A 17,609-nucleotide genomic window follows, 5' to 3' on the forward strand; every position below is an offset into this window, starting at 1 on the left:
GTAATATCTCTCAGTGTAATTTAATCAACACATTGAATGGATGCAATGTCAGCCTCTCCCAACTTTGCTGATTTTTAATTAAAATACTGAGTAACAGTGTTAAAGAGCTCCCCCAATGGAATCAGTGAAAATGCATTATGAGTACATGTGCTGTAAAGTATCAAAATTAGTATTTTGAGACACAGTGCTGGAGTGGTTTAAACAGTGCCGGCATTCAGACGGTGTGCCGGAGTGGTTTAAACTGCTCCGGTTCCAATTGGATTGTATTTGATCCAGGACAAGCGCGATCACATTATCCTCTCTCGCTGCAGAGCACATCTCTCCCGAGCGTCCACACGGCAGCACGCGTCAGCAGTTTTTAGTCTTTATTTTTTCGCAGTCTGCGCATGCACAGAACAATGTATCCTGAAAAGCATGCCCTGAAGCGAACCCTTCCCTTTAAACTTTTACAAGTATACTGGCCTCTGTGAGGTCCCGGAGTGGTCTAAAGCCTAAAACTAAGCACCATTTCATTATTCGTTCTATTAACGCCGGGGTGAAGCTTTGCCCAAGCGCACATCGCCGACGCTAAAATAAAATGGTGGACGAAAAGCAGAAGCCTTGGGCTTCTGAGCGGAAGTGGCTCTACACCGGCGGAGGCACGATCACACAGGGGGAAAATGCGGCTACGACCAGAGCACCAGGAAAACACCACTTGGGGACCTGGTAGCAAAATACTCCAGTTTAAAGGGTGTTGGGGACGGCTAGGGATGGGAGGCAGATGTTGGCTGTGTGATCGCACGTAAGTAGTCCATTCCCAACCGGCATGTATACCGGCTCAAATGGCCCGTCTGAACGCACCCAGTGTGCATTTATTTAGGTATAGCTCTTTGTATGTCAGTCACAATTTCCATTTAAAAAACAAATGAGATTAATATGTGATATAGTACATTTATGAAGTATAATTATTTACAATCATGGATATATTTTTCATGTTAAATATGAATACTACAAGTATAGCTTCTATGCTATACATTTGTTGTTGTCTGTACCTTTTTTTTTTGGAGTGTCAGTAATTCAAAATTGGCAGATAAGTATCTTTTATTGGAGCAACTTCTGTTTTTAAAGGCCTGGAATGTAGTTTACATTTGTCATATCAGCTACAGTGTAATCCTAAACAGAGTTACACCTTTTAAGTCTGTTGAAGTCAAAAGCCTTAGAAGGGTATAACTCTATGTAGGGTTGCACTACTTAGGATTAGTAATCCTGGCAACATTGTATCCTCTGATTATAAATGGCTGAGCTATTGAGAATATAACATTTGAGGAGCACCTTCTGGAACTGTATGGTCTTTTTCAAAGTGGCCATCATGATGTTCATAGAAGGCCTACAAAAAAGGCATGGAGAACAAAGTTCTTTCCTACTGCTGCCCACCAGCTGTTTGAATTTTGAGGTACACTACCTCTGAATATGAAGGCTCTATTTAGCTATCATATCTAATGTTGTTAGACCTGTCCTCAAGAAATTTTTCTAATCCTCATTTAAATTCATCCAAACTAGCGGCCATCATCTTGTGCAAGTGAATACCCTCAGTTAAGTATGCATTGTGTGAGAAATTATCCTCTTTTATCTGTCCTGAATCTACTGCCCATGGACTTCACTGGGTGCATTTGAGAGAAGCAAAAATTCCTAAAGTAATCTCAGAAGAAGCAGCTTGCTGCAAAACTTGCTTATTGTTTTCCATTCCTGTTAGTCACAGCTAGAACTTCCCTCATTGACTAGAATTAAAGGAAGGAATAACAGGCCTGTTTCCTCTATAGAAAACTATCAACACATTTTGCCTTCTGTCTCCAGATCTAGAAGGCTTAGAGACTTGCTGCTTCTTCTTCTTTTTTAAAAAGAAAGCTGGAATCATCACCAGCTAAGGCACCAAACAGATACTGGGTGACATGCCTAGATTTCCTGTAAAACCAAACCCACCAAGATGGCAGCCCTATAGCTACATGATTGCATATGATAGCTAATAGTAGTTGATGTCTTATATTACTTGTGTCCCCATTACAATGGGAGGGGGACAAAATGTTACAGCTAAGAAAAAAAATAGATGATATGTAGCTGCTTAGGTAGTTGAGTAGATAAAAGGCATACTTTTCACAACTATAGAGAGCAGGAAGTAAAGGGAAAGTAGAGTAAAATAGATAAGGGCACTGTGTCACTGTATAGTTGAATTTAGTGTAGAGTTATGTATATGTAGTCCCACTCCAATTTTGGCAGTGAAGTTTATAGTCATTGAGGAGGAGGAGGAGGAGGAGGAGATTGGATTTATATCCCGCCCTTCACTAAGTCTCAGAGTGGCTTATAAACTCCTTCCCCTTCCCCTCCCCACAACAGACACCCTGTGAGGTAGGTAGGGCTGAGAGAGCTCTTGACAGAAACTGCTCTTTTTCAAGAACAGCTCTGACAGAACTATGGCTTGCCCAAGGTCATCCAGCCAGGTGCAAGTGGAGGAGGTGTGGGGAATCAAACCCGGTTCTCCCAAATTAGAGTCCATGCACTTAACCACTACACCAAACTGACTCTCACATTGAGTGAATGATCTTTCATTATTTGTCTTTGAAATACTATGTGTTTACAGATGATTTTTACATGGATTAATTTGAGTCATTAGAATTTCATAATTGTGCTGTTTGTTGTGTTTCCTAGTTTATGGGGACTGTTATCAATAACCAAGTCAACAGTCCATTACATTTTCCACTAGTCTGCTCCTTTTGTATTCCTAATTTTATTCTATCCTGTGTCTAATTCTGAGGTAATTTCTCTTTGTTTTCATTCAAGAGACTGAAGATTGTGATGAATTGCTTGTTATAATCACTTGCATCAGCCTTTTACAGTGCAGTTCTTTGCATAAATCAGTGGGTGTAGGCTGGAATAATTTTGCAAAGGCTTACACTACAAATTTACTTATCTGCAAGTTTGTATCCTCACAAATGTATGCTTTTTAAAATAGACCTGGATAGCCCAGGCTAGCCAATCTTGGAAGTTAATCAGGGTTGTTTGTGGTTAGTATTTGGATGGAATACCAGGGCTGTGACATGAAGGCAGGCAATGGCAAACCACCTCTGTATGTTTCTTGTGTTGAAAACTCTATGGAGTCTCCATAAGTCAGCTGTGAATTGATGGCAAAAGAGGGGAGGAAAGGGGCACCTAAAAGCAAAATCATCAGAGCTTCTAATGATTGATTTTAGATAGTAAATCTTTCTGTGCCTTAATATACATCTATGACAAATATTTAAAAGTAATAAGAAACTCAGAGATATACTTATGTCTTAAAATTGATGATTTTGCCTACTTTTCAAAAGAGTTTAAATAACGTAGTGATCTGGCCAGGTGAATTCACTGAGTTGTTTTAGGTAAGACCTTATCTCAGCTACAGATCTTTTTTCTTAAATAAGAGAATAATACCAGAATACTTTAGAGGGATGATGTAAGAATAATGGCATAATGTACTAAGTACTTTGAGTGCTCTGGGAAGTGATATACACATAATTCTTGCTATTAGTGTTATATGTTACAACTTTTTTTCTCATGCTGCAACTATCTGACCTCATTATATATCTAAAAACAGAACTAAGATGTCTAGACAACTTTGTATTATAATTATTTTGTTTTAGTGCCTTAGCTCAAAGCCATAGCAAAAGACACCTCTGTATTATTTCAGCTGTTCTAATCTTTATTTCTAGATTACCGACATAATGGAAGAGATCTTCAAAGCTCAACACTATCAGTGCCAGAACAAGTGATGTCATCCAATCACTGCTCTCGGTCAGGGTCCCCTCACCGTGGAGACAGTATAGGACGGACCAGGTCATGGTCTCCCAGTGTCCCTCCTTTACCAAGGTAAATTATTGCCTCCATATAGCTTTGGAATGTGAACTGCATTTCGATAGTTGCTAGAAATTATTTCTGTAAACTCAAGACAGAAAAAATATAATTAATTATGCTTTTTTATTATGAGAAAAAATGTACCAGCATTTTCTTAATTTATCTCTGCAGTAAAAGCAAGAATTTGTTTTTCTGAGATCTCAGAGTCTAGTAAAGGGGAAGCCCGCCTCCCAGCTTAGTTTAGAATTGGATTCAAGTAAATTGAGTTATTTACCAATATGTCAGTAAATACTATTCTGAATCTAATTCCAATTGTTTGTGATGTTCTAAGCACTGCTGTTGCACATCAAGAAACTGACCCAATCCAACCTGCTTGTTACTATGTAGAGAGAAACGGTTACTTTTTTCCCACCATAGAGAACAATGGAGGGGATAGGGACAACCTGTTTGGGGGCCCGTAGAATAGGACCCCCTGGTCCAATGTTCTTCAGACTTGGTTGGTATCTTGGGGAGAGGCTCCAGCAGCTACCCTGACAATTTGGAGCCTCTCCCTCAAGCCCCCTCCCCTCCAGCCCCCAGAATATACCCTATGTTTTTGCTATTGACTTCAATGGCCCATAGGATATAATGGGGCTGAATTGCTGCCAAAATTCGGCAGCAATTCGGTGGCAAGCCGATTCAGATCAGAGAATCTGAATCGGCCTGCAGCAGCCCGAAAAGGGTCCAAATGGGCCATTTCCAGGGGTGCATTCGGTTCGTCCGAACCGAATGCACATCCCTAATCCTGACTCTGTCTTCTACTGTATTTGCTACCCCTCCCAATTTAGTATCATCTGCAAATTTAATAAGCATTCCCTCTATCCCTTCATCCAAATCATTGATAAAGATGTTCAACAAAACAGGTCCCAGGAAAGATCCTTGAGGCACTCCACTTGTCACTCCTCTCCAAGAAGATGAGGAACCATTCACAAACACTCTTTGGGTGCGATCTGTCAACCAGTTACAGATCCACCTTACAGTCAGAGGATCCAAACCACATTTTTCCAATTTGTCAACAAGAATATTATGTGGAATCTTATCAAAAGCCTTACTGAAATCAAGATAAACTATGCCTACAGCATTCCCCTGATCCAGCAAGGTAGTAACTTTCTCAAAAAAAGAGATAAGGAATAGTGGGAATAGTTAATGTTAATGCCAGCTGACTCAGCAGAAGAATAATGAACCAGGTGAAATAGTAACTGTATCTCTCAATATTTAGATCAGATATCAGTTGGGAAACCTCAGTTTGGATCTGTTGCATCAGTGGAAAACCACCAGTTGCCTCAATCCTTCATGAGGTTTATTTGTCAGGTAGAAGCACAGAGGTGCTCTGATTGTTGGCTGATTATGCATTCCCAGCCATTCCCCTTTGAACCTATGGCTTATGTTCACTGTCAAAGACTGTCTTTCTGGTGGGGAATTATGTCCAGGCATAGGATCAGAGTTAATTGCCCTCTCATTGTGCAAGGAAAGAGGGGTCTTTTTACCTGTGCCAATTCAGAGGGCACCATCTTTCTGAACATTCTGAGACAGCCAGTGACAGGAGTAGCTGACTTAGTTTTGGAATTCAGTGGGATGACCTTCTGTTCGATCCTGGGTGTGTGAAATACTCATAGTGACATTAAATACTGATGTGTAACATAATCTGTTCGTACTGAATGTGCATTGAAGCTATGGGTGCAGAACTGGTGTTATTTGGATTGACCCATATTTTCTGCTACAAAAGAATCTTATAATTTGTTTTCTGGAGAATTCTTCTAACATGATCTTTCAGTTGCAGTAGGTATTTGATTCTTATATGGTAGAGTGTTAGTAAGCTGTTGACCCACTAGTTCTTGTTGCAGTCCTCTTATGTCAGCACAGGATCTACTCTGTATATGTAGCAATACAGAGCAGGCATAGCAGTTTGCATTTAATAATCCAGCAACACTGGTTGAGTGCACTGCAAATAATCACAGGAACACACAGAGAGTGAATACTATAAGCAAGACTCTCACTAAAAGGAAGCAAATGGATAAAATATTTCAAACTCTGTCTAAACATGTATTTATTTATGTTTATTTGTTTAAACATTTATATGGCACATTTCCACCTAATCAGGGTGTACGAGGTGGGAAACATAAAAACATTTAAATAAAATATTGTTAAAAGTATAAAATTCAATTAAAAACACATAAACAAACAACACTATAAGGAGGGCCAATAACCATTATTGGGAGTATGCCAGAGAAAACAAAAAAGTCTTCACCTACTGATGAAAGACAACAGCACTTTCACACATGGTATGGCACATAATATACTGCCACATAGTACAACAAATCACACAGTCCCATCGAACACAGTTCAGTATAGCAGCAAGCAATTGATAATAGTGAACTAACCTACAGAATGGGAACTTACAGATACTCAGTGAGATAAAAGTACTGACAGGGAAATAGCATTGCATTGCTAACTTATATAGAAACCAGACTTAAATCCTATCCCAAATTGCTGAATCATAAGAACATAAGAGACGCCAATGTTGGATCAGGCCAAAGGCCCATCCAGTCCAACACTCTGTATCACACAGTGGCCAGAAATACCAGTGCCATCAGGAGGTCCAGCAGTGGGGCCAGGACACTAGAAGCCCTCCCACTGTTGACCCCCCCCAAGCACCAAGAAGACAGAGCATCACTTGCCCCAGAGCCCCTAGCTATACCTTGTGGCTAATAGCCACCGATGGACCTCTGCTCCACATGCTTATCTAATTCCCTTTTGAAGCCGTCCATGCTTGTAGCACCCACCACTTCCTGTGGCAGTGAATTCCATGTGTTAATCACTCTTTGGGTGAAGAAGTACTTCCTTTTATCCGTTCTAACCCGACCGCTCATAAGATCAATATATGGACTGGCAGAATGCTGTACACAGACAGACCATTGACAACATCTGCTAACTCTGTTAGCGGGATAAAGGGCATGTTATTCATATTATCTGCTGACACACTTTCCTTCTCCTTCCATTAACACTGGCTGTGGTCACACACACTAAATAATCCACTTTCAATCCACTTTCAGTGCACTTTCCAACTGGATTTTACTTGTGTGAACCGACAAAATCCAGTTGGAAAGTGGATTGAAAGTGGATTATTAGTATGTATAACCGCAGCCACTATCTCCCCCTTCTCACTACACAGCTTCTTTCTTGGGTACCTGTGAAAAGCAGACACTGCAGGCACCTGAAGTTGCAACACATTTCAGAAGATTTCTGGAGATTATTAACTGTCATTACTTTCGCACTCAGATACTTTATGATACCAACAATCAAGAAAATGACTTTGTTTACTAATGTGAAAGTAAATAATATAAAAGGCTAAACATTGTGCAGTTCCCTTAAAAGGACACTAAGACAATGTGTGAATTATATTTTGTCAGACATATAAAGCATGCAGCTGTAATACTAGAATTCATAACTTTGGTTAAATAATCAGGTGCTATTTGTAGATTTACTTAGACCCTCCCTGCCACACCATTTCCATGCTTAGAATTTTGGCATCAGTGTTAGCTACAGTTCAGGGTAATCAGGTTGCTAATTAAACCAGATATTGGAATTAGTTAAAAACCCTGTCTATTTTGCAGTAATTCTCCCAATTTGCATACTTTAAAACAATATTAATTTTCCTCAATTCTATATTTCCCCCCAAATAGTGTTGTAGCAGGTAGGGATGAATGGGTGATCGGGGTGGGGAAGCAGTGGGGTTTTATATTATTGATGAGTAAAAGTAGGCTGTGATTTTCAGTGTAATTAAGATGCACCCTTTTAAATCCACTTATGTCAGTGGGCTTAAAATAGTTCAAGTGTACTTAGGACTGCATGGTTAATGGCATGTAAATATTCACGGTTCAGGGCACACACACCTGTGCATATATTGGTACCCTGGGATGGTGTATCATTTCCCCCCCCCCAATTTTTGTCTCTCTAACCAAAAGGGCTCCCTCTTTATGCTTTGTCTGAAAGCCAAGATTCATGGATGTTTGTACTGATGGTTGGATGCTGCATCACTTCCATGAAATATCATGTATCCTGGAGGAAAGAAAACTATCAGCCCTTAACGGATTGTAATAAAATCAAGGGTGTCAGATGTTACAACTAACATCATAAAAGTAACACATTTTAGTGATTACCATAAGGGATAGCTCACTCCCCCCTCCCTAAGACACTGATGGTTTTGTTTCTTCAGTAGGAATGTGGAACAGGGGTCTCGAGGGACCCGATCTACTCCTGCACATTACAATACCATGAACCGAATGGATAGACATCGAATAATGGATGACCACAACTCCCCAGACAGAGAGAGGTAGATATTCCAAAGTCATAGAGTAAATCAAAATTACATATTGCAGAGAAAAGCACTATCATTTCGGTTTTCTATTTAAACCTCAACCTCTCCGTTTTACAAAAGCACAATAGAGATATTTACCTAGTACTACCCCCTGAAATTATAATTTTCTAGTTATTATATTAGTGTGTTGTATTACATATCAGAAATTCCACAGTAGGCATTCATTGGTCAGCAGAGCATGAGGAAAGCTCTAAAAAATCTTACAAGGAGTATATTTTAGACAAACTGTAATATTGGCTCTACATCCTTATATTTTGTTTTGACTACCTTTGGGGTATTGGTACAACAACCATGACATTTATTATGTAGAGGTTTGAAACTGGTTGGAAATATACAAGAATTTACAATTTGAGCCTTTCAATTTTTGTACAAAAAATTATGGAGAGCCATACTGGCTTCTTCTTATAAAACTACCACTACCTTCTATAGACCATGCAGCATTGGGGTTTTTTTTAGTTTCACTGTAATGTCACCAGTTGCTGGAGAGGTGAACTGCTTTTTAAATCGAGTAATGGCTTGTCTCTTTGGAAACTGCTTCAAAAACTGCTTACCTGAAAGGTCTCGCCTCCCCCCCCCCCCCCCCGTCCACCTTGTTTTTATTATCACCTCCTAATGCAATAGGGTAATTTGTCTGTTCTTTCCACCACGAGGTTTGTGGTTTGTTTGTTTTACAAAGAATAACGAATTGCTGTATTTTCTAAGAGTGTGCTTTATAGCATGGCTTTCACTAAAGTTTTGCTTTACAAACCTTCATATATAGCAAGGGATGTATTGGCACATCTGTGTTTTTATATAATAGAAGTGAGCCAGAGGTTATACCTTGCTAAAGTTGCTTATTTTCCAAGGTTACCTGAAGCATTTTTTGCTTTCCTGTTTTAAAAAATAGACAGGGTATTTTCCACCTCATTGACTTTAGATTGTGAAAATAAGATTAAAGACTTACTAAGTTTTACATCAAAATTATGCTTTAGTATCTTATTAAGCCATTACACAATAAGATACCAATATAGCTGCTATGTATTATAGGTAAAATTGACAAATGACCTGCATTTCAAAACATTTATGCAGTAAGCTGCCTATTTAGCATTTATCGTTCAGCTGATATTTTTGAAAATGAAAGAAATATTTCAGACTTCCCTGTTACCTTTGCTATCTGTCTATAAGTATTAACAATAGACATAATGGCAAAGAAACATTTTAAAATTTCAAGCTACTGCCTGGGGATCCAAGGACTTCATCTGCATGCCTAAAAGAGTTCTACATATGCAGAAAACTTAAGCTGATTTTTCCTTCTGAGTGGAAGCTAATATCTCATTGCATACATGATTCTCCAAAGAATCTTCCAGCACTCTGAAGTGTTTTTTTAAAGGGGGCATAGAGTTTTTGTTAGGGGTTACATGTGTTTCTGTGGAAAGGAGGAGGTGGAAAAGTCCAGATACTTGTGTGGTGTGGATTGTCAAATGGTAAATGATATTAAAAGTGCACACTTTGGTACATTGGTGTCTTTGGTACATTCAGGTGGGTAGATGAGTTGGTCTGAAGCAGCAAGTCCAACAAAATTTTACTCAGGGAATTAGCTTTTGTGTGCAAGCACACTTCTTCAGATACTTCTTCATTGGTACAGTTGAGGAAGTATTTACTGTCATTGAAACCATGGGATCTTAAAAGTGAGTAACTTGAACTGGATCATTCTTTTAACTGTTCAGCTGTAAAGAAGTCCCTAACAATAAATCTCATGGATAAATTAAGAATACCATCTCCTGATTCATGAACAAATCGAGCTGGAATTTGCTAACAATTCAGTTGTACTATGACTGTTGGGAGCTGTTGAAGGATTTATTTTCTGCAATCAGCTGCAAATGAAACTGATAGTTCCATTCAGCCCTTAATGTAGATGGGCAGCCCACATAAAGATCCAGCAATGCTCAGCCTCACAGGCAATATTGAAAACTTCCTTGGGTTCTGTAAGGGAGAAGCGGCAGCTAACAAATGTTTTAAACAAATAAATATCTGATTTTACCTGGTAAATCCCATTCAGCAGAGGTCTAGTTCTTCTTCCAGTTGTCCCTGTAAATTTTGTCACTTACTGCTTTTGTTTTACTGTGCAATTGTGAACTTTTCTGGCTTCTCTGTGCTTAATTAATGACCTCCTATTACTCATGGTGGCTATGTCATTCCCCAATGAATCTTTAATTAGTTCTTTTCCTGACTGTGAAGGAGGCAAAGCAAAAGACTTTTCCTGAAGCCAAAGATGATGGTTCATGAATTTTCTTTCATTTTTCATAAGCATGGCTTTGTAATTGTGTGGTTATAATAATAAAAATTACGAGAAAATTGTGGAACAATTACATTTGATGCAAAAAGAAAAGCAGTAATTGAAACACACACTCCCAACAGGAGCTGATTAATCTGTTTTGCTGCGTGAGTAATAAATTAGAATGAGAAGCAGGAGCTGTCTTTAAAACAATAGAAAGAAGAAACCATTGCATGAGAAGCCTCATTAGAGCTTTGTCTATCCATTTTCAGGTGGCTGGTGAAAGTACACAAACAAGTCTTTTAAAAAGACATAAAAGCAAGACAGACAATACCGCGCTTCAATGGGTTGACAATCATTTTATCTGTTTCTCTGTAAAACAGAGTGAATGAATGTCTTGAAGACTAAATGTCTATGGTGGAAGCTACCTGATTCAGTCTGACTCTTGTTCAGATAGTTGGGCTTTTTCTTGGGGAAGGGGGATTGTGATTTATAATACTCCTCACAATCATACTTATTATCTCCTGAATTTCTATCTCTGATTACTAATATTATTAATACGTTTAATGGGTACCTTTTTGATATTGAAATGTATTATGATGTATCACTTGTATTGCAGTCTTAGAATTCAAAATGCTTTTCCATACTTATCCATTGTTCTGCACTGGTCTGATTTGTAGTGGGAGCTGGAATAGTTGCTGGTAGTAGCTACCCCCTTTTTAAACCTCATACTTTAAAGCAGTGAACAGCAGGTTGTATCCAGAATTTCAAGAAGGAGCAGAAGATACATTGTGGGATTAATGTGTTCTGCTGTTCCTTTAGATTGAAAACTGTGGCCTAGAGCACTGAAATATGCTTTGAAGTCATCATGGTAAAATGGTATCTTTTAATGGACAATTTTATGTTACTGAAACAGTATGCAGCAACTAAGTTAGAAACTTTACTTTGGGCAGTGACTTGACAGAATTCTGTGAACCAGAAACTTTAATAAGCCATTGTTGTTTGTCCACTGAATGATAATAGCTTGTTTATTCTTGCTTGCTGGTTTCCTATTTTCTGGTGCCAATGCAACAAAAAATACTAACGCTAAGCAGGGTCTCTTTCATATTTTTTCTTGCCTTGGTCTCAGATAGGGAATTATCTTAAGACAACTTTGATAAAATTACTTAAAGAAAAAACTTACATATAACTAAAGTTTGTTAATTAAAAAAATATAGGGAATTATCTTTAAAACTGGTATAGCCATAGTGATGCATTGAGTGATAAAGGAGTCAACAGGTATCTTTCCCACTTCTGACACCATCTAATGTTCTTTGACAATATGCCTTATCTGTTGAACAACAACACCCAGTCGTTGTTTATGGAACAGCTTTATTTGGTAGAAGGATATGCCAGAAACTGAGGGCAAAGAACAACATCACACCAACTGAGAGTCATCCAACCCTCCCAATTGTACCAGGTTAAATACATTCCACTATAATGGAAAACCACCTACTTAAATGTACAAACACATCACAATCCTACTCTCCTAAATTTAATCCTTACAATTCTGTGAAGTAGGTTAGGCTAAATGTGAGTGACGGCCCAAGGTCGTCCAGTGAGCCTCCATGGTTAAACGGGAATTTGAATCTGGGTCTCCCATATCCTAGTCTGACACTCTAACCACCACATCATACTGGCTTTCAGAGGAGCTGAAAAGAACTGTCTTTTAAAGAGCCGCAGCTAACCATTTTCCCACACCAAAGCCTGCATTATTTGCCCCACTTTGGAGCTACACTTACGGTATTTTGTTCACATGCAGCTCTAAAATGGGGAAAATAATGCCCCTCTGCCATTTTGGCTCAGGAAAATGTACGCGGGGGTGGGGTGGAAGGCAGAAGCCCCTGTTCCTCCCATGCCATGTTCCTGAGCGAAATCAGGCTCCTGTGCCTTTTTAAAAGGCAGCTCCCCACAGATCCTAAGTGGCTGTGGTGAATGCAAGTTGGGTCTGAGAAACTGGGACACAACTCATTAAAGTAGTAATGTCTGGCTCAGCACTACAGAGATGCATCCCTTTGTCCAGGAATGTGGTATTTCAATACCTTGTGCAGCCTGTAATTGGATACTCTGCCATGTAATTCAACTGGAAAAAGCAGCAGTGGGAGGAAGTAGTGGTGGTTGCAGATCACTACATTTGTTCCCATGTGGGTCTGCCCCAATCATGTATCAAGTGGGAATTGAGGACTCTTATGCATTCTGGCTAAGTTTCTGAGCAGATCTAGTGAATGACATTACAGAACTGCTTTGAGTACCTTGAATGAGAGGCAGTCTCTCATAAAACAACTAGAAAAGCACTTAAAGCGCTAAAATTATAAAACAACAAAGCAGTCCTTTTGATTTTTTGTTGGGAAACAAGGCCTCTATTGCCATACTTTCCTTCATGGCCCACTCTCTGCTGTTCACAGTGGAATTCTAGAGGTACCATAGTTTCAGCAGCTTTTGGAAGATGTTTAAAAGGTAGGGCTGCCAAGCTGCGATGGGGGATCCGTGCGTCTTCACAGGATCCCTGCCGCGGGGGACAGCGATACGCATTGCACCGCCGTCGCCAGGATGTGACGCTACGCGTCGCTCTGGCAATGGGGTTGTTTGGAGTCCCGTTGCCAGAGCGATGCGTAGCGTCACATCCTGGCGATGGTGGTGCAACGCGTATCGCTGTCCCCCGCGGCAGGGATCCTGTGAAGACACATGGATCCCCCGCCGTGGCTTGGCAGCTCTATTACAAGGCAATCTCTTGAGCCTCTACATATTCTTTCACTACAGCCTTTATCTTTGACAACTTAAGGCAAATGCTTCTGTACAAAATCTTAGGATCGTTGTCTTGAAGAATAATCAGGCATAGTGTACTTGCTTACCCTGGCACATACTGCTTTCAGATTTCTGTATGCTTCCAGATTTCTGTATGCTGAATGCCTTCCTGTCTAAGAGAGAAGTAAAGGGAAATTATTACCTGAAAAAAATCTGTTCTTCTAGTTGGCAGGAAGTGGGAAGTTTTTTCCCTTTCCTGTCTTCAACTAATTCATAATTGTTTCTATGATTTCTTAAGTGGCTTCCCCACTGAAACAAATTCTGGACAGCAACCTTCCTAGTGATCTAGGAGATGTCCTGTGGTCTTAGCAAGTCCTCTTTAGCCCTGCCTATCCAGTGTTAGGACCTTTCCCTGAGCTGAATGTGTACAAGAAGAACAAAAATTCACCAGGTAGGAATTTGATTATCATTTTAACTAAATAGAAAGTTTTCTCTACAATTGTCAATTGTCATAAGTTCCTTAACCAAAATATGATAGTTGGCATATCCTGATCTTTTAAAAATGGTGCAATGAGTTTGTGTGTATCTAATTAGAAGACATTGCTCAGACATAAATAATATAGTTATTTAAGAACTCATGAGAAATTTTGTGACTACTACGAAACATAATTCTCCTATTAATTTCACAACACTAATTTCAACAATGCTTTCCATGAAACATGAAATTACTTAGAATCAAATTAACACATTTTAATTGCTTCCCATTGAGAAGAAACACTGGTACAGATGGTCCTCCAGCAGATTATATAAGCATTGCTTTAAAGATCTTCATGTACCTTTCCTCAGTATTTATATCACATGTTGGGTACTGTCATGATTCCCACTGACCAGTCCAGTAACTCAGACTTGCAGTCTTCTGTGGAGGAGCCCAAGGAGCCAAGGATGGTGGCTGAGGAGGACCAGGGGGATCAGGGAGGGCCCAGGCCCATCAGGGTGCCAGCTGACAATAGTCCAGCAGCATGAAAGGCCATCCTGCCTCAGCTTGCAAGGGAGGTCTCGCCGCCAGCCCTTGAAATAGTCACCAGGTCTCTGCTGGGCAGGACATGAGCCTCAGCCCATAGACCCCCATGGGACACTCTCACTCTGATGGAATGGTGATGGCAGAAGGCCCGGGCCAAGAAGGTGAAGTGCTTGACTGGCTGCATTCAGCTCCATGCCAGAGAGTGAGAATAATAATACTTCATAGGATCCTGACCAAGCACCGTGCAACCCTATGATCTCAACACCTGCAAGCTAGGCTCCTGAGCCTGATTACTTCTCAGCCTATTTAGCCTATTCAGCCTATTTAGCCTACTTAGGCTGAGTCTTGGGAAAGCTGCCTCGTTGAATCATCTGGTCCGCTATTTATTAATTTATTTATTAGTTAGATTTTTACCCCGTCCTCCTGGCCAAGGCCGGCTCAGGGCAGCTTACATAAAAACAGTATAATATAAAACAACAAGAATTCTTAAAACCATAGATATAATAGTCCAATAAAGTGCTAGTGCTTAGTTTCCTCATCATACAGTCAGTTCCTTGATCTTTTTCGGCTATCCTGGGCAGTCAGTTTAGGCAGTAATTGGAAGATCCAGGGGGTCAGGGCTCTCTCATCATAAGCCATCAGATGTCAGTAGTGGCGGCGGCTCCAAACGCCTGGCGGAAGAGCTCCGTTTTACAGGCCCTGCGGAACTGCAACAGGTCCTTCAGGGCCCTGATCTCTGGGAGCTCATTTCACCAGAGTGGACCCACCACCAAGAAAGCCCTGGCCCTAGTTGTCACTAGCTTGGCATCCTTAATATTTGGGAGGACCAGTCAATTCTGGGTCCCCGATTGCAGTGCTCTCTGGGGTACATATCGGGAAAGGTGGTCCCTCAGGTATGCAGGTCCCTGGCCATAAAGGGCTTTAAAGGTAAGAACCAGCACCTTGAACCGAATCCAGTGTGCTATAGGCAGCCAGTGCAATGTCTTTAGCACAGGTTGGATGTGCTCCTGAATGGGGAGTTCCATCAGTAGCCTGGCCGTGGCATTTTGCACCAGCTGCAGCTTCTGGATTTGAGACAAGGGCAGCCCCATGTAGAGGGCATTACAGTAATCCAGTCTCGAGGATGACTGTTGCCAAGTCATTGCGTTCAAGGAAGGAAACCAACATCAGCCTGAAATAGTAAAAGGCTGACTTGGCAGTGGCTGCTACCTGGGCCTCCTTTGTTAAGGAGGCATCCAGGAGCACTCCCAAACTCCTAACCTCTGGCGCTGGCACCAATGGTGCCCCATCGAAGGTCAAGAGCGGGATCCCTACCCTTGGACCGTTCCGACTCAGGAACAGGACCTCCATCTTCATCGGATTCGATTTCAGCTGGCTCAGCCTAAGCCAACCAGCCACAGCTTGTAATGCCCGATCTAGGTCTTCCGGTTTGGAGTTGGGCTGACCGCCCAACAATAGATAAAGCTGGGTGTCATCTGCATACTGGTGACAACCCAGTCCATGCCCCTGGGCAATCTGGGCAAGAGGGCATATATAGATGTTGAAAAGCATTGGGGACAGCACTGCCCCTTGAGGCACTCCACATTCCAGTGCTATAAATTGTGCTATAAATTCATCCTGAAGCAGCCGGCACACAATTACAACAACCGTAGAAACAGCTGATTTTATTGAAGAAATATTTGGTTGGTGCCACAGACTATAAACTCATACAATTTAAACTTCTACACAAGAAGAGTTCAGTTAATAATTGCACGTATGACTCATTGTGCAATTTTACTGTGTATTTCTTGAGAGTCTTTGTATTATAGCGTGTAGCAGGTAAAGATGAATGTCCAGTTCTCAAATGCTGACTCCTGGCAAGTCATGCTATCTCAGCCTCTGTTCCTCAATCTGTAAACTGGAATTGCTAATGACAGTTATGGGTATCTTGTATGTTTAATTTCTAAAATGTGGGATAGTTACACTGTTTTCCAATCATATTTCATAAAATATAAAACAATCAAAATACTCTAAAATTAATAAAATAGTATAGCAGCAGAACATATTTATAAAAGAGCTTACCACTCAAAAGCTTAGGCAAACAAACATTATTGATCTTGCGAAAGGAAGCAAGAGAAGAAGATAAGTGGGCCAGCTGAGAAATAGAATTCCTGAGTTCAGAGGCTGCCATAAAAGAGACATTTAAGGATGGGCCATGTCTCAATTAGCAGAGCATCTGGTTGGCATGCAGAAGGCACCTAGTTTAATCCCCTGCATCTCTGGGGGGGGGGAATCAGGTCATAGGTGACGTAAAAGCCTCTGACTTGAGACCATGGAGAGCCTCTGCCAATCTGACAAGACAATACTGATGTCATGAGTCATCCAGGGCTCAGCAATAGCAAGGACTCCTCAGGAGAAGAGGATCCCCATGTAGCCAGCTCTGAGTCAGCAGAAACCAGCAAACAGGAAGATGAGCTGCAGACTTGTAAGGATTCCCAGCCAACAGCTGGTGCAGAGTCTCAGGTATCCCCCATCCCTGATTCAACAGGTGAAACTCGGTTGTCTCCAGCCCTCCAGTATAACCCACACCCTTAGAGCACCACAGGTGGAGGCTAAGAACAGAGCTACAGGAGAGATGGCAAAGCGCACACCTCCTGGCCCAACACCATCTGCTTGTTGATAACCAAGAGGAGTACTTGCAGGATTATTCCTGTGCAGCTGGGTGCAGGCATGACCTTTAAGAGTATAGCTATAAAAACTAGCCAAGGGAGGCTGTTAGCCAAGGATGCAACGCGTACAATAAATGCTCAACCACTGACTCTGCCTTGCCTGACTTTCTGGAAACTTGATCTTTGGACTGGATGACTTTGCCTTGCCTGACTTCTAGAACCCTTACCTTTGGACTGAACGACTCTGCCTGGCCTGACTTCTGGTACCTGATACTCCAAGCCTGCTAGTCAGTACAAACTGACTTTGATGGACCAATGGTCTGATTCAGTATAAGGCAGCTTTGTATATTCATGTGGATCACAGCCTAGCATCCAGAAGAAACTGTACTCTTCTAGGCCTCACTGACTGACCCCAAAGCTTGAGAAGGCAGACATAATTGAGAAGATGCTCCCTGAGATAATTAGGATGTAGACATTTTATGCTTAACCAGCACCTTGATTGGCCTGGAAACAAACTGTTAACTCGTGATTTAGAATGGGTTTACATGCTTTCAGGTCATCTTATTCCCACCAACGGTCAAGCTGCAGCACTTTGAACCAGGTGAAATTTTTAATCTAAACCGT

At 41.0% G+C, this 17,609-nt stretch overlaps 1 protein-coding gene across 5 annotated transcripts in view; it reads left to right on the forward strand.

Moving 5' to 3' along the window:
• The window catches only part of RIMS2 (regulating synaptic membrane exocytosis 2), a 611,329-nt gene that overhangs the window by 390,074 nt on the left and 203,646 nt on the right, over positions 1–17,609 (forward strand). For all 5 annotated transcript variants that reach the window (XM_015407292.1, XM_015407290.1, XM_015407291.1 and 2 more), the window contains 2 exons: positions 3,720–3,876; positions 8,117–8,233. In XM_015407292.1, the coding sequence (XP_015262778.1) occupies positions 3,720–3,876; positions 8,117–8,233 (274 nt within the window). The remainder of the gene's footprint in view (positions 1–3,719; positions 3,877–8,116; positions 8,234–17,609) is intronic.

The sequence above is a fragment of the Gekko japonicus genome, unplaced genomic scaffold (genome assembly GCF_001447785.1).
Source record: "Gekko japonicus isolate JY-2015 unplaced genomic scaffold, Gekko_japonicus_V1.1 scaffold119, whole genome shotgun sequence".
Classification (NCBI taxonomy): domain Eukaryota; kingdom Metazoa; phylum Chordata; class Lepidosauria; order Squamata; family Gekkonidae; genus Gekko; species Gekko japonicus.